General features: G+C 50.8%; 1 protein-coding gene and 1 long non-coding RNA gene across 2 annotated transcripts in view; one reads left to right on the forward strand and one right to left on the reverse strand.

Annotated features, from left to right (window-relative positions):
• The first annotated feature begins 2,918 nt into the window (after positions 1-2,918).
• On the forward strand, positions 2,919-6,376 carry LOC121097611. The gene is made up of 3 exons (XR_005831015.1): positions 2,919-4,098; positions 4,653-4,732; positions 6,272-6,376. It is a non-coding gene; the product is annotated as an uncharacterized LOC121097611 (long non-coding RNA).
• The window catches only part of AR (androgen receptor), a 60,203-nt gene continuing 40,363 nt past the window's right edge, over positions 5,752-25,591 (reverse strand). The window contains exons 4-8 of the mRNA XM_040614752.1: positions 22,558-22,845; positions 15,056-15,200; positions 14,087-14,217; positions 13,402-13,559; positions 5,752-12,406 (exon numbers count right to left, since the gene is read on the reverse strand). Coding sequence (XP_040470686.1) covers positions 12,251-12,406; positions 13,402-13,559; positions 14,087-14,217; positions 15,056-15,200; positions 22,558-22,845 — 878 coding nt within the window. The 3' untranslated portion in view covers positions 5,752-12,250. The remainder of the gene's footprint in view (positions 12,407-13,401; positions 13,560-14,086; positions 14,218-15,055; positions 15,201-22,557; positions 22,846-25,591) is intronic.

Consider the following 25,591-nt stretch of genomic DNA (forward strand, 5'->3'; position numbering starts at 1 on the left):
GGAGCAGGAGGTGAAGAGCGGGGCTGGGAGTGGTGTGGGATGCAGGGAAAAGCTAGATAAAGTGTGCAGGGGTAGAGGGCTTGGGAGCAGTCCCCATCTGCCCTTCCATCACCACATGAGCAACTTGTCCAGGTCTCACTGCTGCTGCAGTACCAACCTGCGCCCAACGGATTGGGCTGCAGCCGCAGCTGCCACGTGTGTACCATGTGGCTGGCAGAAAATCTGACTGCATGGTTCACCCAGAGTCACTCGGTCTCCGGGCTTGCTCGTTAAGCACAAAATACTTCAAACCCTGAACTATCAGAATACCCTTGATAAAGCTGGAAAAAACAAACTGCAGCGTTGCAGTGCAGCGGGCACAGCCCCACAGATGCCATCCCATGCCAAGCACCAACTGGGGGCATGTCCCACCCCGCTCCTGTGCCCAGGAGCATCCCCTCCTGGGATGGACACAGGGCTGCCATGTCCAGCTAGCACAAGCTGAAGCAGCAGCTTGAGGGCTTTTTTTTTGGTTTTTTTCCTGGGTGCCTTGTTTCTTTGAAATGGGTCCTTTCGGGGCTGTAATTTTTCCAGGGATGGGTGCCTTCAAAACAATAGCATTTCAGGGAAAGAAACTGTTTTCCCATTAGCCCTTGTATTAGGTGATTACAAATTGGAATGAGCACCGAGGCACTATCCCGTCAGTTCTGGTATCCCAACCCACAGGTGTGTGGTTTGCTTTCTTATGGAAGATGTTTTTATTTAATCTGAGCAAGAAAAGTATTTGCCAGTGTAAGTAAAACCTTGTAGGTTTTGATACAGAGAAAAGATAATAAAACAAGGCATTTCAAAGCTTGAGGTTGGGCCTCAGTGAAGGTTTTCCAAAGGAAGAATTTGGAGAGGTTAAAGGCACACTTCAGTAGACACATCTATGTTGAATTTTGAATTGAAATGTACTTAGTGGAGCACTGACATCTTAAATTTATGTGCTGCACAGACCCATAAAGGCACAGGAATCCACCCACGCAGGCCTTCTTGCGAGATCAGAGTCTTAAGTTTTAAGCTCCGTAATTCTCTCTGGCCCTACTTGCTGCACAATTAACCAGATGAATGCTCTGATTTAGGACCAGCTTTCTACACTAGACGTTTTCTTGGGAACTGTCAGCAGCATTACTCAGCCTATACATCCATAAATCAAGAGTGGGTTCACAAAAAAAATAATCCTGCAATTGGCTTTAAAAATCAGGAGAGGCTCTGAACTCTGTAAAAGCTGCTATGTTTTTTATTTTCCTTAGGTTTTCAGAAGCTGATGAAAGAAGTGCTTTCACAGCCTCTACCAGAGTCTGTGAAAGCTCCTAAATGGCAGAAATTCTGAAGATTCTTGAAATTGTGCATAAAATGTTGCCATTCCCATGGAGGCTTAGAGAAACACCTCCCGTCATCCCCACATTGTGTCACCCCCCAGGACGGCCCTCCTGCTGCAGGTCCGTCACCCTTGGCTCTGCATCCTGCGCACCCTGCCTCCTCCCTGGAGCCGTGGGCTTGGCCGGCTCTGTGCCACGGCACTGTGCCCCTGCGGTCGCTCTGCTCCAGCAGGGACAGGGCATGGGGCACACAGGGCCCTGCTCACCCACTCCTTGGCGTCTACCCACCGGTGGTGGTGGGAGGTGGCAGCAATTTTGGGTAAGGAGCAAACCCCAGAGCTGGCTGATGTTCCATTCCTCATGTCAAGAGCACATGAGTCGCCATGACCCCGCTGAGGTCTGCGGCTGCTGCACAAGCTGCCGGAGCCCGGCGCGGGCAGAGGGCAGAGCAGCTCCCGGCGCCTCTCCCAGCTGTGCACGCTGCTGCTGGCTCGTCAGGCGCGAGGCAGGAGGTGCCAAATGTGCCAAGACGCAAACTTCAGCAGTGGCAAGAAACAGGCAACCCCCATCGCTGAACATCCAAGGTTCTGGTGGCTCTAGCATCCCTCCAGTGAAGCAGCAACGCCTTCTCTGCACTGGATGCTCCTCACCCAGTGCATCACGTATGGGTGCTGCAGCAGGGATCTCCTGAGGCGTAACATCACATGTAAGCATCCCCTGCTCCTTCCCTGCTGCCCCCCGAGCAGGGATGGGTGAGCTGCAGGGGCAGTCAGGAGCTGCCCTGCAGAAAGGGCAGGTACAAAGGTGGGGCTGGGGGCTGGGGGACAGGCGTCCCCCCCAGAGCAGCCAGCCTGGAGGCTGCTGCAACTGGATGAGGCATGTGACATATCTCCGTGTCAGAGGGATGGCTACATGGGCAAACTTGATGACTTTGCCCCAGCTCAGCAACGCGTGCTGATGATACGTGCTGCCAGCCTTGTTATGCATTGCTACGCTTTTCCTGATGGTAAGGATGATTTTGGTGTGACACTGGTGTGTATGCACATGGTGAAAAAAAACCCCCGAAGCACCACCAAAGGCTTGGCATGGACAGCTGTTACTGCTGCACTCCCGCTCCCCTGCCAGCTGTCAGCTGCTCTCCCGTTAAAACCTGCACGTTAAACCCCTTAGCAGTGCTCCCACAGGGACCTGGGCTGGCAAACTGCTGTGCTGGGCAAGAGCCCATCGCCACCTTCGCCGGGGGCTGCCCTGGGGCTGCGGGTACCAGCATGGGGACAGCGAGCATGGGCTCCAGGTGAAGCCTGGAGTTTTAATTAGTCTGTCCTGAAGGGAGCTGCAAAAACTTGTTATGCAAATTGGTGAAACGAAATTAGATTTAAAGGACTTCATAGTAAGCAATTAATTTGCTCATTGCCAGGCCCTGTGGCCTCGGGCATGCCATCCCACTGGGCTCCTGACAGCTGGGGGTCCCTTGCCACCGGGCAGTCTTGGGCCACTGTCTGTAATTGCTTTGTTTAAATAGTCCTCAGGCAGTTTGGGACCCATGGAAAGCTGTGTCCTGGTGGCTTCTGTCGGTCACCGGGCAGTTGGAGGACCAGATTCTGAACCCGCAGTGCAATGCAGAGGCAGGACACGTGTGTGGCCCAGGCTGCGTGCACAGGCACCAGGCTGCCTGCCAGCATGGCTCAGCACCCACATTGCTTGCCCGCTGCAGGGCTGACTGAGCCTGGCTTGGTGAGGGGGATAGAGGAGCTGCCCAGGCCAACAGGGACAGGGGGCCATCGGGGACAGGAGACCATGGCCGCATCTGGAGGAGGAGCAGGGAGCCCTCGCTGACATGGCACTTTGGCAGTAGGCAGGTCTCCTATGGGGATGCTGCCCAAGCAGTGCACGGGGTTGTCCCCACCGCTGGAAGGGGGTTGGGCTGTGCTGCTGGCTGAGGTCCATCCACATCTCCTGAAATAGTGTGGTGCAGAGCATCCCCCTCGGCCGGCCCATTCCAGTGCAGCCCAGACCCCGACACAGCTGGAAGGCATACAGGGAAAGGGTTAGCTGGTGCAGCTAAGTCAGCGCGCAGCGCTCCCGGGGCCCCTGGAGAGGTAAACCACTGCCAAAATCTGTCTTTAAAGCAGCTCATTATTGTCTTAGGAAATGGAACAATTTTTCTGTTTTAAAAATTTCCCACTGGCTAGTCTAAGGACAGAGGCAAGCAAACTGCTTTAAAGCATGGAGCCATTTTAGGGCTGCTTGACATAGGATGTTGTCAGGAGGAAAAAACCAAAAAGAAAAAAAAAATTGATTCCTCACTTGGTTTTTGCTGTTTGAGCTCATCATGCAGCCAGCAGGCCCCCTGCCAGGCACAGCCTGCTGCACCCCATGTGCTGCCATGTCCCCGAGCTGCCCCGCTCACTTGGCTGATGGAGCCTTCCAGGGAAAGGTCCCAAACTGCATTTGTTATCACGGAAGTCCAGAAGGGGCACCCAGCAGCCTGCCTGGGACAGGGGCTGTTTGCTCGCTGGGCCAGGAGGGTTAGGGCCAGGAATCTACAGAGACCTACAGAAAAATGTAGCTGGCAGTGTCAAGTAGAGATCTGCAGCCCTCAGACCTCCCAGCAAGTCCTCCTCCCTGCTGGGAAGTGTTGCGTTCTTGAAATTCAAGTTGGTGGGTTTCTGCTCCAGGGCAAGACCTTTGCCAAGGACAGTGCAACTGGCCACATACCTCCCTGCCAGCCCGATGGGAACGGGGCTGTGCCGTGGTAAGCAAGGAGGGGAAGAGTGTCTGGTTTTGCATCATGTTCATGAGATTTCATAGAAGTTCTTGTGTGTCTACCTGTTTGTGTAGAAACATGTCTGATCTTAAAGGTCTTTTCCAACCTAAATGGTTCTGTGTGACCCTGAGACATCCCCTGCCAAGGCAGTGCCTGCCCTGGTTCCCTGGGCTCTCCGCTCACCCTCCCACGCCTGCACCACCCCATCTCCCTGGCCCAGCCTTCCTCCTCTGCCTGGGGAATGGTGAATGCCCACCGGAGCCGACGGGGCAGCAATCGGCGCGGCGTGGCACAGGCAGCTCTGTGACCCGGTTAGGGGGCAAATGAGCCCTGGAGCCCTTGTTTTGTATGTCTGTGAGCAAGGACAAGGGCTTCCCAAAAGAGACCAAAGTGACACTGGCAGCTTTAATCTGGAGACCTTGTGCTCTGAATTCAGAGCAGAGGCAGAGAGCCGACTAATTAGATGGTTGTTCTTATCAGAAGCTGTCCTTGCCAGGCATGCACCGGTCGTGTCTTACCCAGGTGCTCTTGGCTTTTGGCAGAGAGCAAGGACATACGAAGTAAGATGTTGGCCGAACCTGTCCTGGACTTGCACATCATGATCACCTTCTTCTTTCCCACGGTAAGTGGACTTTTGTTGACCTTGGTGCTGCTCAGCTGGAGAGCAGAGGCTTTTCCAAGGGCCGCTCTGGAGCACTCCAAGGCAGCTCTGCACGAGCACCAGCACCGCTCCAGCATGGCAGCAGCGCCCGGCTGGCACTGGGTTCGTGTGCTGCTAGAGAGGGGCAGGGGTGTCTGTAATTTGTAAGTCACAGTGAACGTTGTGGTGGATGGATGCACAATGTGCAGCAGAAGTGGCTGGAGCGTAACAGCAAAACTCATTCAGATGAAATGGATTTGCCCTTTTGGGCAGCCCCAGCCCCCCGCAGACACACAGACGGATTCCTGTACCACTCCCGTGCAGGTAAGAGCTGCGTGAGCCGCAGGGCTGCAGCCTGTTTAAGAGGCCCGAGGGCAGTGTAAGACCGGGAGCTGCACAGCCACATGAAGGACTGGGTCTGTCACCCCATGTTGTGTTGGACCAGCAGCTCCAGGATGTCCCTAGGGACATTGGTGGCTAAGTAAAATTTGACAGGTGACACTGGGGCTAAGAGGCTGGCAGGTGTCTGAGACCACACCACAGCCCATGAAGGGTGGTGGATTTCTCAGTGACCAAGAGTGAATTTTGAAAATAACACGTTTTTAACTGTGACTCAAATAGAGGGACAGGACAAGATTCTCTGCAGATGACAGAACATGACACTATTCCACATGGGCAAGGCTTTTTGTATTGGTAAGTATCCTGTGCTTTCAGCTCGCAGGGTACTGGTACATGTACAGCTGCTGTGCAATTATACACTAGACATTGCCAGCTATTTGTGGACTGATGAGTATTATCTTTTTTTCCAAGCTTTTTTGTTTCTCTCACAGTGAATAAAATCTTGACCCTGTGCAGTATTCACATCTGTGCCTTGAACTAAAAAGTGGGCTGATAAACAGTCTTTTTTTATTACCTGGAGAGCATAGGTCAATTTTATAAAGAAGTTCCAGCAGAATGGATTTACAACTGCTCACAAAGATACTCAGAACAACAACAAGAGGAGGAGGACACTGGCCTTTATTAGCTCCTTGCTTTGAGAAATACATTAATCAAATGAAATTCAATTTAAAAGACCCAAAGAGGCATACATGAAAAGATCAGTCAATTGATGTGCCAATGAATTAACAGTTCAGATGTGATTAACAGCAATATCTGACTGAAAAATAGCCTATGAATGACCCCACACAGCCTTGTCCACTGAAAAATGACCCACTTATTCCTGGCATCTTCAAGAGCTAATATTCATCACACCAGATAACATTTTTCATGCACATAACTGAAACAAAAGCCAAATACACACACACAGAGCCGTGTTCCAACAAACAAGATTCTGCCTTTAATATACTTAGAACAACAGATTTTAGGATTGCAAAAAGAGCTGAACACCAAGCGTCAAGGTCTGCCCTGTGACACAGCACAGGCTGAGGGCTTGCATGGGACCCAAGTACAGACTGAAACAGTCCAAAAGTGAGTATTTTAATTTCCCCTAGCATAATGTAACTGGTTTTGTCTTTCTCCTAGATGCCAGACGGGCTCCTCTTTTTGGTTACGAAAATAAACGTCCTTCAGATCTGTATGGTGACTTCTGAGTCACGGTCATCTCCTGGGCATCCTCCACCGCATCTCGCTGGCCAAGGCGGCAGATGTTACTGCTCTCCAGTTTTGATGACATAATATTGTAGGTCTCTATTCTCCTCATTCAATGTATCCAGTTCCCATTAAAAAAAAAACTCAACCCAAACCCCAGCAGTGGCAACAATCCAACTAACATCCTTCTCTAGAAACAGAATCTGGCCTCAGGTGTTAACATGGGTGACACTGCCATTTCTTAAAGGTGACTGAAACAAACTACAGCATTGCAACCGTAATAGAATTGCAACTGTAATAAAACGATACGTGTATGCTTTGACCTCACTGCACATCTTGCATAGGATAAAGGTTTGCAAGACAGCAGTGAAGTCCCACCGAGGCAGGACAAGGCTTTTTCTGTCACATGCAGGTAGCTGGAAGCTTAGCCCTCACCTTGGGACCAGGCCTAGGGACATCACCACGTTACTGTACCTGAAGGTCTTTTTGCCCATTCTGCAGACAACTTGTTCTTTTTCTTTTGGCAACGCTGCAGTGTTTGCTTTGGGACTTAGCTATGGTGAAACGAGCAATTGCAGAGACATTATGTTGCTTTGCTACTTCCATGACTATAGCTGTGGGCTGGAGTACTCCCCAGGCAAAAAGGCACCAGCAATGAGCTTTTTGGCTTATTACAAGAAAATAAAATATATCGATATAAAGAACTCTTTTTATTACAGAGACATGTTAACAAATAAAACCAGCATAAAATTGCCACAGAACACAAAATACCTGGCACAGAGAGCAGCTTATCATAAATTTGCTGTGGCTTTACATGTGGTGCAGATATTTACTTTTTGAATCACAAGTGCAGGCTCCCCTGCTGTTTTAAAGGGGAATGAGCAGAAGCCCCTCCATGCTGCTGCGGGCAGCTGAGCGAGCATAGGTGGGTGCAGGCAGGCTGCACCGGCTCCCCCAGCCCCACACGTCCCACTGCAGCCAGGCTGGAGCACCCTCTGCAGCTGGGCTGCCCCGCTATGCCCAGAAGCCAGCAGCCAGTCACTGGCCCAGGGCTACCCATGTGGCCCCAGCTGTGTGGCACCAGTCCCCTGGCATCTCGCACAGCTGCTGGTGTGCGGGGCACCTGCCATTCCATGGCGGGCACCAGGATGTGACAGTACACAGCGCGACTCAGCCGGTTGTTGAAAGTCTACTCTGAAACAGTTTGGTAGCTGGTTTCTCTCTGTAATTCCAGGATTCTGCCCAAAAGTGCAAGGACACTTTGTGCAGCCAAAGAGGGCAGAAATAAAAGACACTCCATTGTCTCCCAAGTGCAAATACCATCCCCGTCTAACCAGAATCAGCTACAAGAAAGCTGGACTGGCAGATACTGACACCAGACTATGCCAGCGCATGCTCCATTCATGCGATGAATGGCTGGACCATTGGAAAGTGGGCAGTACCTAACCACCACAAATTATTAAATTAAAACTTCCGTTAATATTGGCACATACTGACTCATCTCCTGAAGAATAGTTGCAATCACTGTGCCATCAGAAAAGAAACTCTCTTAGAGCATTACATTAAATAGATACCGTCAGCAATATAAAATGGGGCATGCCTTTTTTTTTTTTTTTTTTATAAATATATATGTTTAACATATATTATGTCACTGAAATACGTAGGGAGAGATCAGTAAGTGGAGCAACAGCTGCACATAGCAGGAAGCCGCGGAGGCAGCCTGTGCCGGCAGGTGACTCCGCAAGGGAGGCCAGCTCTCTGGGAGGCAGCCACACCTCGGGTACCACCTCAGCATCCCTACGGACCATGGCAATGACCCCGTCGGCACCGCACAGGCCAGAGCAACAAGTGCAAAAGGCGGCGGAGGGGTCCCGCCTTCCCGCCGCAGGGTGACTCACTCGCCGTTTACCTTGCCGGGCACGCTGTGCGAGGCTCGTGGCTTACCTCCTTCGCACCTCCAACACAAAGGGCCTTTTGACTTCTACGGAAGCAGCGTTCAGATGCTGCCAGGCTCTCCAGAAACATTCACAACCCCTCTCTGAGCAGAGAGCCGCTGCTCTAGCTCTTCCTCTTGCTCCCTGCTGGCTGCAGATGGTGCTGGCAGGGCACTGCTGGGTGAAGGTCTGTGGTCACCGGTCCAGGAACGCTGCCTGCCCAGGTGTGCAGCCGCACTGCATCCCCTGGCTCACTTCTGGCATTACACAGGATGGAGAAAGAGTTTCTCCTGCACTAACTAAAGGCAACCTCACCTCACACCCCTTATCTCGTGACGTACCCTTCCATGCTGCTCCCATGCTGACACCAATCTGCGTATTCCTTATCTTCCACCTGCGGCCTTCAGTGGGAGCCGACGGCCTGAGCCGTGACCCAGAGCGAGCCAGCACAGAAGCCCCCACGCTGCCCGGGTAATCTGGAGCAGAGCCAGTGAAAGCCAAGGGGAGTCGGACATGGTCTGCTTCCTGGCTGCGCTTGCTAGCAATGCCACGGGGGTCCCCCCCACCCAGCAATGCCACAGGGGTCCCTTTGCCTAGGCTCAGAGGTCCTGAGGGATATGAGCCACAGGGACAGCTTCTACATGATCATGAAGATGGTGAAATTCTCCACTTTTTTAAAGCAAAAGCAGACAAGAAAATGCAGAAGAAAACACAAAGTGCAAAGATATACGGCAGGATGTGGACTTTGGTATTTCTTAAGCCTCTTTTTTCCCCGGTTCTTGCAGCAGCCCATGAAAATAATCAAGGAAACAGTGTTAACTGCCCACCCCCCCCCTGCAAATACACATACAGGTGCTACTGATTCTGGTTCCCCACAATCTCCACTCACCCCTCTAGTAGTATCACAAAAATTCAATTTTTGAATAAAAAAAAGTTGCAGATGTTTACTCTGATGCTGAAGAGACAGAGAACATAACTCCAGTGCCCCACTGGAGCGCAGAGGAGGTCTGGGGTACTGGTGGAGGAGGGCAGCCCCCCCGCTCCCCTGCCCACCGGCACGGGGTACTTCACGTGAGCTCCTGCTCCCTCCCAAAGGCTCACCTGGCCGGAGAGGCTGCCCACACCTGAGCCGCATGCATCTGGCAGGTGATACACAGTGGTATCCCCTTCTCAACCATCTTTCATTCACACTGTGCTTCCACCAGCAAATCAGTGTATGCAAATCCCTTTTAAGTTTGATTTCTTCCCAATCTACCAGCAGAAAAGTACCCAGCAGGATACCTCCACTCTCATTTACTAATGAAAACTCTACCAACATAAGCTTGTGCAAAATACAAAGCTCTCCAAAGGAGCCATTCAGATTGCTCATAAACATCCTCCTGCTGATGACAGCAACCAGGGCATTGCCCACCCGGCTGTTCACTGTACTCTTCGGCTAATAGTCAGAAAATGTTCAAGAGAGGAATGCATGACCAGGGTACTTTTACTGGTTCATTTGCAAATATTGGTAGATCATAGCAACATCTAAAATGCTTGCAGCCCTCTGAAATAGAAAAGCTACTGAGAAAACCACCCTGCTGGCTGGCATTCAGGAAGGTTATCTATGGATTCTGTTGCCACCTACATGAAGGGATTTCAGGAGGAAGAGCATGATCAGTGCCATATCTAGCAAGGGAAGAAGACCCATTACAAACAACTGTAAAGAAAAATCCTCCTCTTCAATAGTTTTGGGTTTTATCCCTGCCCCTTCCCTTAATGAAAATCCCACTGCATGATTGAAAAGTATCAGAAAAATTGTTTGCTTTACTGAGCATTTGCAAAGAACCCAGAGGTACCGTGAGGGCATTTGCCTGAAGAGCCGACGGTGATGCTCAGCTTGTGAATGGTGCAAGCAGCAGCAGCATTAGCACTGTTTTCTGCACAACGCGTACATGGCGATCAATTGGCCTAAACCTCATTCCCTTACTTTTAAGGACATCTGAAAAACACAAGCAGCTGGTATTACACATGGGGATCACAGCGCGATGTGATGCACGTGTCTGATTAAGTTCATCTCTCCAGACTCCAGCATTTGCTTTTGCCTGTGGTGTCTCTGTGCCGGAGGGCCAAAGTGCTGCCGGTGCAGCTCTGCCACAAGCTCCACTCTGTACCACAACAGCAAAACCACCGCCTGCCAACGAACCCTGTGCAGCAAGGCAAGGGTTTACTCTTTGCCTGTGCCAGCACGAGGAACCCTTGTAGATGTCTGTGTCGGTAAAGCCAGACCGCATCGCAGCCCACGATGGGAAGCATTACCCCGGCCAGAGCCTGTACGTGCTGCACTTGCCGACACCCCCGGCCAGGCCTGACTGGGCAGTTTTGGGGGACTCACAGCTGTGCGGGAGGGGGGGAACCCGAACACCACAGGGAATGCAGGCTCGGCCACTTTGTGAGAAGCAGAACCCACCAAGGAAATCTAAATACGGGCGTAGGTGCGCTTACGCCTGACAAACCAAGCTGCTTCTCTCAGATGTCCCTGGCTTCTGGGAGCCACCAGCAGCTGCAGACCGATCACCCTTTGCTGTCTGCCGGCTGTGGGCCGAGTGCCCCTGTTATCCAGGGCACATTTATCCGTCCTCACGGCAGAGCTGCAGCCTTGGCCACCATCGCGTCACATAGAGCTGCTGGGGACAGGTGGCACGTGTGGGACGATGCACACAGGATGGCACACATGGGATGGTGCGCCTGGGATGGCACATACGGGCTGGTGCACGGGGGACAGTGTCCCCCTGGGCTTTAATCAACCACAGCAATTAGCAGGAGCATATACACTGCTCAGAAGGGCAGAAGGTCTCTTCGGCATTGCCCCTACAGCCCCCCAAAGCGCCATGGCAGCACCGGCCAGCTACTACAGCCACCTCCCGAAGGACAGGATTAACCGCAGGTGTCCTGTGGCCTTGCAGGTCCCACAGAGCCCAGCCCCACTGCTTCGCTCCTGGGATGCTCGTCTGCTGGCATTGGAAAGAAGAGTTCGGAAAAACGGAAAATAAGTAGTGTAGCTGGAAACCCAGGGTCTGCAGAGCTGGTGAGGGGCTGGGCAGGGGGTTTCACAGGAGGAGGGGAGAGCGTGTGGTCTGAGGACATCAGGCACTTGCGGGATGGGAATGTGATCGCTGAGCACCCAGGTGGCTGTGGGGCAGACCGAGATCCAGCTTGACCATTCGTAGGAAAAACATCCCCGGTGGAAAACAGCAGCCATCCACCATCTCTGGGGATTTCCGAGGGTCATCCTCTCCAGCCCTTTTGCTGACACCCCCTAACCACCCCATCAGCTGGTATGAACACTCACCCATGCTGCTGGGCAGGCGGGTCTGTGGTGCCACAGATGACAGCCGCGTGCTGTCCGCAGCGAGCCAGCGCGCACGGCACCCTTCTGACCCTGCAGCAGTCCTGGGAATTCATCAGGCTCTGCCAATTCATCTCATCCCCCCAGATCTTCTCTGTTTCTCTACTGCAATATTTTAGCCCATCTGCTTCCCAGCACCATAAATGCAAACAAAGTCATGAAGGAGGCTAGTGAAGTAAGCCACACCCAAACTTACAGGTTCGATCTGCTTCTCTTAAAAAAATCTCCAAACCCAACAACTGCTGGCATTTCTCCCAATCTCCCATTGCCCCAGGCCACTAAAAGTCACTGTGGAAAACACACAAATGAGAAAGTGTAGACATGGTGCTGCTGCCGCCGTGCCACAGTCCCCTGTCCCAGCACAGCCAGCCAGATCCAGGCAGGAGCCACAGCAGGCAGCTCAGTTCAGAGGTACCTCAGGAAAAATAGAAATCTCAGGAATCCCAGCAGGTAGTCGCTTGTTACTGTCCATCTTCTTGGCACATCACCTCTGTGTAGGGGATTCCCCAAGGCACTGCAGTACAGAAGTGCAGAAACAGTGGGCAGGAGACAGCTGGCATGGGGGCGGCAGGACTGGGAGGTCCCTCCAGCAGATCACTGTGCGTGGAAGTAGATAGGCTTCACTTTTCCAGACAGGATCTTGGGAACCTGCACAGAGATGATCTCGGCCATCATTTCAGGGTAGTCCACGCTCACCATATGTGCCTTAATTAAAAGGTCAAATGTAAACTGATGCAGATCCTTGGCAATCTGGGAAAGGAAGGAAGTTTGTTACACAGAAGTCCTTGGTCAGCAATTTCTCTGGGAAGATACCGAGCAGATGTTAGCAGGCACAGCAGGTCAGGGCTGGACCCTGCTGCACTGGGATCTGCTCTGCTCTCTGGCCATCCCTGCTGTGCTAGCAGTTATCAGATGGGGGGTCTGCATCCCGAGGGTGAGCAAAGGAACTGCCCAGCCTGGGAGCACATAGCGTCTTTTGCCATGGTCCTTTGCACTCAGACATTACTGAGTCCCACAAAAATGGGGATGTACGAAAAAAGCACTTTCTTACTCCTACAGAAACACATCTTACTGTGCACAGATGCTGCTGACTTCACTTACAAAGAATTACTTTTTGATTGTAGACACATAACTGTATGGGCATGGAGCTGAGCCCCAGGCAAGAGGAATGGTCTAGCTCACGTTTCACCAGGACAACTTTAAGTCACAAATAGAGAACTTGTCTTGACTGCTGTCATCGGAGAAGATTCACTGGGGGAACTGAGATTTTGAGCGGTCCTGCTAGGCTGATGATGGAAGAATATCATCTACAAAGAGCTTTTCATTGCTAAAGGAAGCCCATAAACCCAAGCATGAGTGGTCAATGCAGGGAGCAACAGACACAGATAATTTGCACTCCCCCAGCAGAGTCTTTTCTCTTTCACTTATTCTGGGAGCACATTGTAACACTGTCCCTGCAAAGGTGTGCCAAGAGTTAAAAAAACAAAGCACAAAGAATCACAGAATCATCAGACAGCCCAGGTTGGAAGGGACCCCAAAAGGCCACCCGGTCCAACCTTCCCTGGCAAAGGAAGCCTGAACGAGGCCACCTAGCGCCGTGTCCAATCATATCTGGAAAACCTCCAGAGATGGGGACTACCACGACCCTGGGGAGGTTGTTCCAGTGAACGTTCATTCTCACTGTAAAAAGTTTCTTATATCATTTCATATGTGTATAAATAAGACATTTCATTGTCCTTTCTTACAGGATGCACGGAGTCCAGGACCTTGGTGAGCTGGTAAAATCGCCGAGAGCAGGAGGTAGGGTTCTTCCTCTTGCAAGCGATGATACGGTCGAGTTCCTTAATGTAATTCATTCGAAGTTCATCAAAGAGCTTCTGGTTCTTCAGACCATCCACTGGAACTGGATGGAAGATGAGAAGGAAACAGTAGGAGTAGCCCAGAGAGCGCAGAGAATAAAAAAGCAAGAGGAAGGCTGAAGAAGAGGTCAATGCAGACCTAAGAGGAAAGGTCTGCTTCTGCAACAGCCCTCACTCTGACTGGCTTGTTGGACTCCTGCTAACCCCAGGATCCTCGTTTAGCACTCGTTAAAAAAAGAGTGCTGATGTAACAAACTGCAGCGGTATTGTCCTGCTCAGCAGCTGATGCTCGGAGGTCCCCATGAGGACAGCAGCTAGGCTGGGAGCAACCTCCTGCGAGAGCTGCACGGGAGAAACGCTGCCCTGTGCAGAGGTGGGGTGGGCTAGCTGCAGGGGGGCTGGGTGGGGATACCCTTGTGCTTGGCAGCTCGTTGCCTCTGTGCAGCTCAGGTTGAAGCAGAGAGGAGACCATCCCTTGGGTACTACATGCACACGCCCAGGGAAAGCACCAGACATCTCTAGGGCGATACAGCAATAGGAGAGCTGTTGAGGAAAGGGTGTGAGTACTTACTGATGCTGAAGAAGAGTAGAGCCTTCATACAGAGAAACTCCTGGGGTGTGATCTGAAGCCACCCGAACTCCTGAGAGAGGTGCCGCATCCTGACACACTGGCTGTACATGCGGGATTTGTGCATCCGGTACCTGCCAGGGCATGACGCGTGAGCACGGCACCGACGCCAAAGTGCTGCCCGCGGCGCGTGTGGGAGGACACGCTGCCCAACCAGCCGGGCACAGCCCTGCGCCCACAACCCCAGCTCTGTCTCGGGGGACGCTGGCAGCAACAGGCCCGCATGCAGGAGGGGAATGTTCTCCAAAATGCCCGTGTGTAACCCTTCTCATCTGGAAAGGGATGACTACCCGGGATCTGCAGGGTTCGTTTGACCCTCTGCCTTCCTGGAAAACAACTGCAATGGTTCACCACGTGTAGCTATCCATGACGGGCACAACATGAGCTCGGAGAGGAGGTTGGGTTTTGCCTGCTGCTGTGCTCAGTTATTTGCTTTTAAGCTCTTCTACCTCAGCATCAACAGACCCTCCCCAACACTAAGCTGATGGTGTATCAGTGAGAACCCACCAGGAACCTACAATAAAAGTTTCTGGTTTTGCTCACTCCAGCTGACCAACCAAGCTGAAAACGGGAACTCTCCCTTAGAAAAAGGCAGGTCTGTACAGACCAGCCCTTCACAGCCAGCATCTGCTGGTGCCCTGATGGAAGTCAAACCCAAGGCAAGGCTGAGGGAAAGAGAAGAAGGACCAGGAGAGACATTGCATCTGTCCCTACTGCTCCCGGAGATCACCACAGAGCAATTAAGAGAGGAAAAGCAGGGCCCGGCCCTCCAATGTTTTGTTGGTCAGCTCTGAAAGCACGATGACTCAAGCTGTCCATTTCATGATGCAAGCGAATTCCTTGTCTGTTCTCATTTCTCACAGTCTGACCCAGAAAAAGCACAATATTAGGTTCTTGTTATTTTGCACTTACTCATTGAAGACCAAATCTGGAGCGAAGTAAAGCATCCTGGAATTGACATTGGTGAAAGATCTCCAACCCATAGCAAAAACCATAAGGCCCATCCAAGAGTACTGTATTATTGACATCTGGTCATCCACATGCAGGTTGCGAAATCCTATTGAAAAAATGAGAGAGGGATGTTACAAATTAATACTGGGTTCCTGCAGTTACCAGGACTGTTTTCATGCAGACTCCAGCTCTCCTGCCACGCTCCTGTTAGGACACAGTGGTCCACAGCCCAACCTCAGCTCACCCCAGGATGCAGGCACGCAGCTGGGATGCCAGCAGCCAGGGGTTCACACCCTGCTGGGCCATCAGAAACAGCTGAAGCACAAAACTGCAACTGGGAGGGGAGAAAGGGGATCCCCAGACACAAGGAGGGGATAAGGACCAGGTGACAAACACAAGAAGAAAACCATTTTAAAGGAAGGCAATGACAAGCAGTAATAAATGATGTCTTCCCCCTAAGAGTCTCAAAGATCTTCATAAATTGTATTTGAAGGCTTTGCAAGACCCCGTGAGGTGAACAAGCATCATTCTGCAACAGATTGGACAAAAAAGGCACAGCAGGGTGGGACAGTGAGCTCCTACGGTGCCTGAGCACATCCATTCAAACGGAGGCGATGAGCAGGTCCCACTCCCCAGCACCAGGCTCACCCTGCCACCGCCCTCATTTCTGGCACTAGTTAGATGCCGAGACCCACCCTGCATCTGCTCTGCAGCCAGTGCATCACCCCGAAGCCTCCACTGTGAACCACTCACAGCCACCGTCCGCAACAGTAATGTCACAGGTAAGTGACCCCCGGAGTCGAGGTGGCTCCGCTCGCTCTGCTCTGCGCTGCCCAGCTGAAGCGCAGCCGGAGCCCCAGCACTTACAAAGGGACCAGCTCGCCTTCTCCAGGCACCGAGGCAGAAACAAGCCCTCACCAAACCAATTACCTCCTTTGGTGCAATTCTGGCACCCAAGGACATAAGCCAAAAAACTTCCATTATTTTCAACCCGTTAGGACTTCACCCAGTTTAAGTAAATGGATTTTAACATATAACGCTCAGAGCCAGCAAGTAACCCCGACGCCTCATAGCATGGTTCACAGGCTGCTCTAGTTTCTCTGTCAAACACACAACGTATTTATTCACCCAACGACTATGAAAATGAATATGAAAGCCTCTGCCGAATCTCAAGCTAAACAAAGTATCAACTAAATTCAAATTAGTATTCTCAGATGGTGGTTCACAGTCAAATCCCAGGCATGTTTACAACACATGCATGAACATCACCTCCAACACAGTATGTTTTTCCAGATACTTGTTAAGTAGTCAAATGTAATCTGGTTTCAAGAAAATCATATGTTACTTCAATCAAATATTAGAGCAATTCTAACATCTGCAGTTATGCATTATTACAACTCATTGAGGCAAGCATCTGTCTTTTGCTTGGGAAGCTGTCAACTGCAAATGAGCACAAACGGTGTTTTATTGCTGACTGAACCTGCTGCACATCTGTACATTCTCCTTTTTCAGCCTGCATGTCACTGGATCAAAGAACTGAAGCCTGCACACGAGCAGTGCCCCACCAAACCCCAACCGCTGGCTGGACACCCACCTTCTGGCAGCCAGAGCGGGACCCCCGAACAGCGCACGAGCACAAACCAGGCACCTGGGCACCTCAAGGACTTCATACGATCAGCCATACTCATCTCTAGGACATGTCTAAGATTTTCATATTTAATTACAGTACTGCACACCACAAAAAACCTTTCTATTTAGAAAAATGTATCTTGTCCTCTGAGGGAATTAGCAGACAATGCTCTACTAAAAAACAGAGTGATAAGGAAAGAGCAAATCAAACTGAAGACTGATGGCCAAAACTCCTTCCATAGTTTGAAGGAAGCTCTGGAAAAGGTTCAGTGCAGCCCTGGCACAGGGAGGCGAGTACACACACCCACTGCTAGGGCGGAGCAGCTTCCCAGGAAAGATGCTCTTAACCACGCAGGCAAGAAAACCCTGTGAATGCAAATGTATCTATGACAGTCAGTGCTCTGTCTTCAGAAAAGGTGCAGAAACTTCCCAATGAGAAGCTGGGCCCAAGAGGTGCTGTAGGGCCAGACATGAACTGTGAGCCAAGGCGTGATGGGGAGGATGAGGTGGGGGAGGAAGAGGGCAAACCAGAGGTCTCTGACATTTGGCTTCCCTCATGCCTCCATTCTGGGAGCAAGGCCCGTAAAATCCCCACACCGAAGAGGAACCCTGTACTCTGTAAGTGACTTGGAGATGGAAAACATACCAGTGAACAGCAAACTGTGAAATTTAACCCTAATTCACCACACAAACGGTCCCTCCCTCTTTTGCTGGGTTCAGCATCAACAGGCCAAAGCCGCTGGAAACGCCAGCGCCGCCAGCAGCGTCCCTGGCAGCACCTCCCCATCTCACCCGCCTGCAGTGATGCTCCAAGCGCTGCCCGTGCCCGTGCCCCCAGCCCCGAAGCCTCTGAGCACCCACCCAGGGCTGCCAGCCCGGCACAGCCAGGGTCAGCTGTCCAGCAGTCTGGGGAAAGATCTGTGTCTCCCAATCTCTGCTGCAAGAGGGACTTTGCTGCAGTTGTTCATTACCTTGTAATTATGTTCACTAAAAGAAAAAATACTTGCACAAGCTTTATCAGTGTTTAAGGAAAGGCATTTGAACACAAGAGTTTTGTTGTTACAGGACTTCAAGTTTGCTTTCTGCTTGTCCACAAAAACAAGTTCTAGAAACACAGTGCCTGACCTCTAAAAGGAATCCCTGCTTCCCGTTTCGGAGCTGAAATGCCTTGAAACAACCCTGATTTTCAGAAACCAGATACCTATCGTTTCCTGAAGCCTCCCTGCTCCAGGCATCTTAGGTGATGTATGGCCAAAATACCTGTAGAAGAAAATTAATACAAGCCTAATGCTACAATATATTGTTGAATTTTTAGTACCGGCATATTTTGAAGAGACCCAAATGAAGATACCTTCTACAGAAAGAAATCATAGCAAAAGTAAAATCAAATTTACCGATGACTTGAAAAAGGTCAGTGCATAACCTTTTTCTTGTGAATAATTGTAAAGCAGCATAGTTTGGAGATAAGTTCTGTATATTGTCTCTCAATGCCAGAACGATACCTTCCTAATAGATCAGCAGCTGAACACCTCACAAGTCACTGTAAGCAACATTCCTAACATAAAGAAATACTCGGTTTACAGCTGGAAATGTTATTGTCCAGAGAATGGAAAAAGATGCACAATTCATTGCACCTTTATAGTTAAAGGGTGAGTTATATAGATATGTTGATTTAATTACATTGTAAGGCACTGTATTTGAAACAGGAAAAACAATCAAGCAGTGGCCTGAACACCCATAAAGCCCCAACTAATGGCAAGTACACCCAGATTTTGCAACAGCTCTAATAAATGCCTCCACCTCCCACAATACCAGGTGGAGTATTTCACCTCATCACACGTGCACCAAGCTGCAGAAAACACGAAGCGTGTTCACCTGCCCGCCCGGCCGCAGCCTTCTGCTGCCCGTGCCCTTCCGCTGCTGCGCTACGCACAGCCCTTCCCGGCACGCACAGACCAGGGCTGTCACAGACCGATGTCCCAACAGCTTCGGGAATGAGCTGAAGATGTTCATTTACCGACAGTTAAAATGATCTTTAAACTAATGCGTCTCAGTGCTGCTTTAAATTAAATCTTTACTGAATTGATGTATGCGGAAAAGGGAAAATACAAACTCCTTCCATTTACCTTGAAGTGGAATGATTTTACGGATTTAACTAGATTTTTTTAATTCTGTGTTTCAGCAGCTCTTTTGGCAAGCTGTGAATATTTTATCTTTCCAGGGAAACCAGTTTGATTCCACCTTCTCCTATGCAGAATTTCAATTGCATAGGGCCCAAAGGGCCATACATTACATTTTCTCCACTAGACAGCGGCTGATGTTGCCGCTGCAGGCAAGCAGGATGCCAAAACGCTCCCGCCCGGTGCAGTCTGGCTCCCAGGGTATCACTGAATCCTGGTGGGAAGAAGCGCAGCATCAGCTCACTGCGTATTAACCACGCTTGGTATACAGGTGACGTTCAGTGCCAGATGCAAGGTCAATAATCACCTGTTAACCAATATTAATCTATTGCCACTATTATCAGACAGGGGGTACCTCTGCTGCAGGTGCAAGCTCCCCTTCCTCCCACTGGCAGCTGTCACTGGAAAGGGAAACCTTTGCATCTTTGCATCAATAGCTATCATAACTGACCTGCAGAGCTGCATATGCTTAGTTAAGCCGACGCTTGTGCCAGATGAGCTTCTATAATGGAGAAAGAGGAAGCAGGGATAACATTCCCACCCTTCCCGTGGATCTACCGAGGACCACACAGCCTTTCCATAAGGCAGCTGACACCCACTGCTGGGCTGCCTGGCTGGGCAGGGGACGGAGCCAGGTTTGCCTGATCAGTACCAGGAGTGCCTGATGAGGTGTGCCGCTCTGGCTTCAGCCACGGGCAGTCCTCCTCCTCCTCACGGCTGAGGCAGGCTGTGCTGCCATGCAGCAGCAGACCATCAAGCCCTCCAGTCTGCTGTTGCACCTCGCCAGCAACAGCGTTCATTAAACAGCCTCCCAACAGACCACATGAAGGTCTTTCTGTTTTGATGAAAACAACTGCATCCCGCTGTTTTAAATTGCTGGCTTCTGTTGCCATTACTTCTACCCCTGCACATATTCGCCCCTCTCAGAAGCCTGCCCAGTGCCAAGCTGCCAAGCCAACCTATAGACCTGGGAACTGAAAACACCAAAATACAATTCAAATAAATTCTAGATAGCAAATCACCTCTGGCTATGGAGTAGGATTCTGCAAGTTTACTCAAAAAGCGCAGCGCCCACGGTGCAGGCAGGGAAAGCAGTGCCTGCCGCAGCACAGCCACTGCCCGCAGCACCAGAACAGCACCAGTTCGGCAGTTATTCATCCCTTCCCTGGAAAACATCAGGAGAACGACTGAGTGGCAAATTTGTGATTATTACTGTTGAGCCCTCCAGCACTGGCACACGTCAAGGAACTTCTGGAGAAAGCTGGGAAAAAAAAACCCTGGCCTTGCCTCTCTCCCAGGGCACAATGATGCTAACGGTCAGCCAGCACCAGCAGGACAGGGAGGGCAGCCAGGCAGCATCCCACCACAGTGTGCCCACTGGGAGCCCTGGCCTGTGGAGGGGGTTGCGGTTATATTGTGAGTGCCCAGAGCCATGACCGCTCAGATGTAAGATGAGAATTAATTTTGCCCAGATGCTGGCCCAGCGGGCACCGGCACCAGGAGGCAGTGGTGCAGCAGCTGTCATAGCCATGCTGCCATGCAGCCTGGGGTCGGAGATCAGGTGCAGTAGAGGAGAGTAAAAGCCTTTGATAAGGGGGTGGTTACGATGAAAAATGTTTTTCAAAGCACTCTCCCTTTCCATTAGCCCTACCGCAGCTTTACAACCTCAGCCCCCGGACTGCCGGTCGGGTTTGATGGTGTCTCCTTGTACTCTTCTAAAGAAATCTTGATGTCTGATGTAGATAAGCTGGAAGAGTAAGCAAGACTTGTTCCTGGTTTCACAAGCTAGATGAACCTTTTCTGACTCGAGAATATAAGAAACAGAATGGACTACTGTGCATTTAAGCATATGCAGACCAACAGCCCCCCTGGGCCACCAGTCAATCTACTTCCAGGGGACTGCTCTATTTCTGGGAACATCAAACATCTGGCTGCAGTTCGTCACCAGGTTTTGGTATATAGTGGTGTCGTGGTTCAACCCCAGCCAGCAACTAAGCACCACACAGCCACTGCCCCCCTGCCCCGCGGTGGGATGGGGAGGAGAATCGGAAAAAGGTAAAACCTCTGGGTTGAGATAAGAATAGTTTAATAATTTAAATAAAGTAGTAGCAGCAGCAGTGGTAGTAATAATAGTAATATCGAAAGTAATTGTTACGAAGAGGATAAGGAGATGGAGGAATAAAAACCAAGGCAAAAACCCCAAGTGATGCACAATACAGTTGCTCACCCCGCACTGACCAGTCCCCCAGCAGTGATCGGCAGCAGCCAGCCAGCTCCCCCCAGTTTATATACCGAGCATGATGTCCTATGGTATGGAATATGCCTTTGGCTAGTTCGGGCCAGCTGTCCTGGCTCCGCTCCCTCCCGGCTCACTGTGCACCTCCTCACTGGCAGAGCACGGGAAACTGAAAAGTCCTTGGCCTGGGGGAAGCATGATTTAGCACCAACTGAAACATCAGTGTGTTATCAACATTATTCTCATACTAAATCCAAACCACAGCACTGCACCAGCTACTTGGAAGAAAATTAACTCCATCCCAGCCAAAACCAGGACAAGTAGTAAGCTTACTTTGCCTCTGGTCATAACACCCCACACAAAGAGTAGGATCCCTCTTTTCTGTGGCATTTCCTGTGGAACAGGGCCAGGATGAGGCAGGCAGCTTGGTGTCATCTCCGTGCCCCAGCATCAGGGATGCTGGAGGTGCACTGCATCCCGCTGCACCCAGGGTGATCTCAGTCTTCTGTCATTTCATTCATTCCATTGGCAGGATTACAACATGCAACAGGCAGCATGTTACAGACTGGTAACCTCTATGGTCAGAACCAAGGAGTGTATTCGATGTATCACCGGGATGTTCTCATTTACAGCACCTGCTAATTATTACCATTTGGAAACTTCCTGACCCTAATGTACTCCCATATCACAAGTCTGAATGCATCATAAATATATTCCACCAGCCTGTCACACGAGCAATCTGACTGCCAGGAAAAAGCCCTTTGGGATTTTGTATGTCTCTTTTGCTATTTTACAATTAATTGGCTTGTGAAATATAAAAGTGGGGAGGAAGGATTTCTCCCATCTCGCAAGCCTCAGCTCCTTTCAGCAGTTTCCCCCCCTCTCGCTTTCACATCACAAAGTGGCACACTTCTGGTTCACCTGGGCAATTTACCCTTTTCACCACTTCATGCAGCTTATGGGACGGGGCTAATATTTCCTTAGAGAAGACTTCTGCAGGTCTGGCGGACACAGCCCTGGAACTGGAACAGAATCCTCACAGGGAGAGTGGGAAGAGAGCAAGACCCTGAACCCCAAACCTGCGCCCTTCCCGCGTGGGAGCAGCCACATGCCCACACGGTAGCATGTGCCAGGTGTTATCATAACCCAAACTTTAAGTTTTGATGTACCTTGTCACCCCCTAGTCACCTCTCCCATCAACCAGCTGCCCAAAGGAGGCAAAACCTGATGGTGCCGCAGCCTGCTTTACAAAGGTATTACACAGACAGGTGCCCCGGAAGATGCTCCCCCAAGCAACTGTGTGATGGTGGGACATGGGCTGCAGACCACCTCCTTCAAACCCACCCCCGGCGATGCAAGCAAGGGTGCTGTAGGAGCGTGCCAAGGAAGGGACGGGCTTTGTTTGTTTCCTTCCTCACCTGGCAAGGCCTTTGCCCATTTGACCACGTAGACCAGCTGCCTCTCCCCGAGCTCATTCAGGCTGGTCAGCAGGTTGGAGAAGGAGTCTGGCTGGCTGTTGTCATGGCCAGCACACACCACGCCAGGCTCAATGGCCTCCAGGACGTTGAGGAAGATCGGCTGGCACTCATACCCATCAATGCGTGTCATCACCATCTCAGGAGCCTGCTCCTCTGTGGGGCTGGATGAGCTGGCTGCCTCCATGTCATCTTGTGTCTTCAGGTTACCCAGCTTCTTCAGCTTGCGGGCTGTGGAAATGACACATTTTAGTGTGAGACTTAAAAAAAAACAAAACAAAACAAAAAAACTCAAGGTTTCTTGGCCTCCACTTAGATTTTTGAGGAAAGGAAAAACAATGACCAGCAGCAGCTACTCCTTCAGTGCATGCTGCCCAAAGAGTGCCCCGGCATCACAGACCTCATGTATGGACGAAAGGAAGCACACGCTGCACAAGGAAATCCATTTGCTCATTAATCTTATGTGGAAAAGAACAAGCACCATTTACATCCTCAGCTGTGACCAGTCTCACATTAACTCCCAGTGAGAAATGCAGAGGAAGAACCGGAGAAAAGAGAGAAGAGGTGACTCGACCCAAACAGCTACTCACACACAATTAAAAAGGCAAGCACACAAACTCAGTAGACGGTCAGGTTCCAGGGAAAAAAGCCATTGCACCTGGAGGCTCAAGCGGGGCTGTTCCACCCTGGGCCAGAGTGGAAGTGGGATGTAACCCAGATAAAAACCTTCTCCCTGCCCGGGGCTCCTGCAACACTTGCATAAACAAGCTCTCCCAGCCAGGTCACTGCTTTACAAACATATTAACGGAAAATACATTTTAAGAGCTAGCAGGCAGTTCCATGGCTGTTCCCCTGGAGTTTCCCCAGCTAGCCCACCAACAAGGAGAAGGCTGAGCAGGGGTGGCCCCGGTCTGCTAGCTAGCCTCAAGGGCAACCTCAGCCAAGTGAGCCTGTGGGGTGGGACGGCAAGGAGGCAGCACCTTGTGCCCTGTCACCATGACAAAGTGCTTCTCCTGTGCATCTGGCTCGTAATTACAGACACTCGTCTGCTAGAAAGATACACCAGGAGCTTCAGATGCGTGAGATCAGAATTCTTGGGGAGTCAGCGTTCACCTAATTTGATATCTGCATGACATGCTCAGCACAACACAGGTTGGCAGGCTACTGCAGACAGGAACAGCTTTCACCCCTCACTGACTCCAAACCCCCTATTTAATTAGAGAGAAAAAAAGCCAGTTGCTTAATTCAAGCAGAGAAAGTAACATCAAACCGATTGTCCTTGGGGTTTTGGCTCCTTCATTACATGATACTTATCTCAAATTTCCTTTCAGCTGTAATTAGACAAATAAGCAGCAAAACATAAAAATGTCAAGTTAAAGTACAGCTTTGTAAATCAATTCAGAACACTGATCTTTAAGTAATGTACTTTGGGTGATATACTATACAAGCAATTAAGATGGGCTGCTCTGCAAAAAAGGAGGAGGAAAGAGCAATAAAAACAGAAGAGAGCAACAGGGAAATGGCTGCAGCGCAGCGCGACACCCCAGCCATCACCTGCCGGGGCGGCGGGCAGCCAGGGCACCCAGCCCCCTCTCCCACCCCTCCAGAAGTCGCAGGCAGCACCAGGACCCAGCAGGGACCCACCACTCTCCTCTCTGACCCCGTTAGCACCGCTCTCCCTGGCAGCCGCTGGGGTTTTTGCTTCCAGCAGGCAGGGAGGGGAGCGCCCAGCGCTGACCCCCATTTCCAAACACCCTGGTGTTAACTGGGGCAGGGGCAGCGGGGCTGACCCCGCCTGAGGCAGGAACCACGTCTCACGGTTGCGCTGGGCTCTCGGCCTTTAGAGGTGGGAGAGCTGCTGGGAAAGCAAAGCTCCCCGGCTTAAAAGAAGAACTAAAACCTGAACTGCATCTTCCAAAGATGAGTAACCCGTGCCCATCAGGTCCCATGCCTGAGTGGAGCCAAACCCTCGCTGTATAAAACACGTGTGTAGTTTGGCTTAAACGTTAAATATTTTTCTTAAAATTGAATTATCTAGTACTAAAAAATATTCAGTGAAGTAAGAGAGCAAGCAACCAGCTACGTTGGCTCTGAGACTGCAGGCGTAAACCATGCTCCTCCATGTCGGAGCAGTGAAGGCAGGTGATAACTGCTCTTATCAGAGGAGCCTTATATTTGTGCTTTACAGGAGCAGTTGTTCCACAGATCGCTGAAACACTGGTGTTACTAGATGGAGAAAAGCTTCAGAGGTAACAACGAGCTTATACTCAGTCATCTGGGCAAAAACCTTTTTTGGTGGTAGATCCTACTCAGCAGTTACTGGGAACAAAAACAGAAATAAAAAAATACAAATTAAAGACACTTGTTATATTTTATTCTAGGAGGAGCTAAGCTAGGCAGAAGTCTATGCTGTATTTCTCCAAACCGAGGTGGGATGAAGCCCAGCAGGTGGGATGAGAACAGGTGGTGGCCCAGCTCAGCTCTCGGCAGGGACAAGAGCACTCGGCAGCCTCCAATGTGGCACCATCCCCGCATCCCACCTGCGGCACCTCTGCTGTCCAGCTTGGGGCTAACTGAGAAGACAGAAAAAAGCTTAAAGGACACAACTATATGGTATCATGATACAATATTCACCGGTGCAAGAATCCCTAGGGAGCATGCCATAGAGCCACTATCGAGGTGACACATATTCTAAGCAACTTACACATACCCACCCTCCTGCCAGGCACACCCGGTCGAGGAGCTCTGGGCTCCAGCAGGGATTTTTCACGAGTGCTGGGGCTCAGGAAAGTTCTGGGAACCTGGAAGAAAAGTGCTCTTGCACTGCAGTGACAGAGAACTCCTGCCAGCCCCGGGCACCGCACGCTCATTTCAGCTACAGGCGGAATGTCAGAGAAGCTGAAACAGGACTGACTTATATCCTGTCTTTAATTTTTTTATTAATATCAACCTGTGGCTTGTCAAAACCAGACCCTGT

Source organism: Falco naumanni, chromosome 14, assembly GCF_017639655.2.
Source record: "Falco naumanni isolate bFalNau1 chromosome 14, bFalNau1.pat, whole genome shotgun sequence".
Taxonomy (NCBI): domain Eukaryota; kingdom Metazoa; phylum Chordata; class Aves; order Falconiformes; family Falconidae; genus Falco; species Falco naumanni.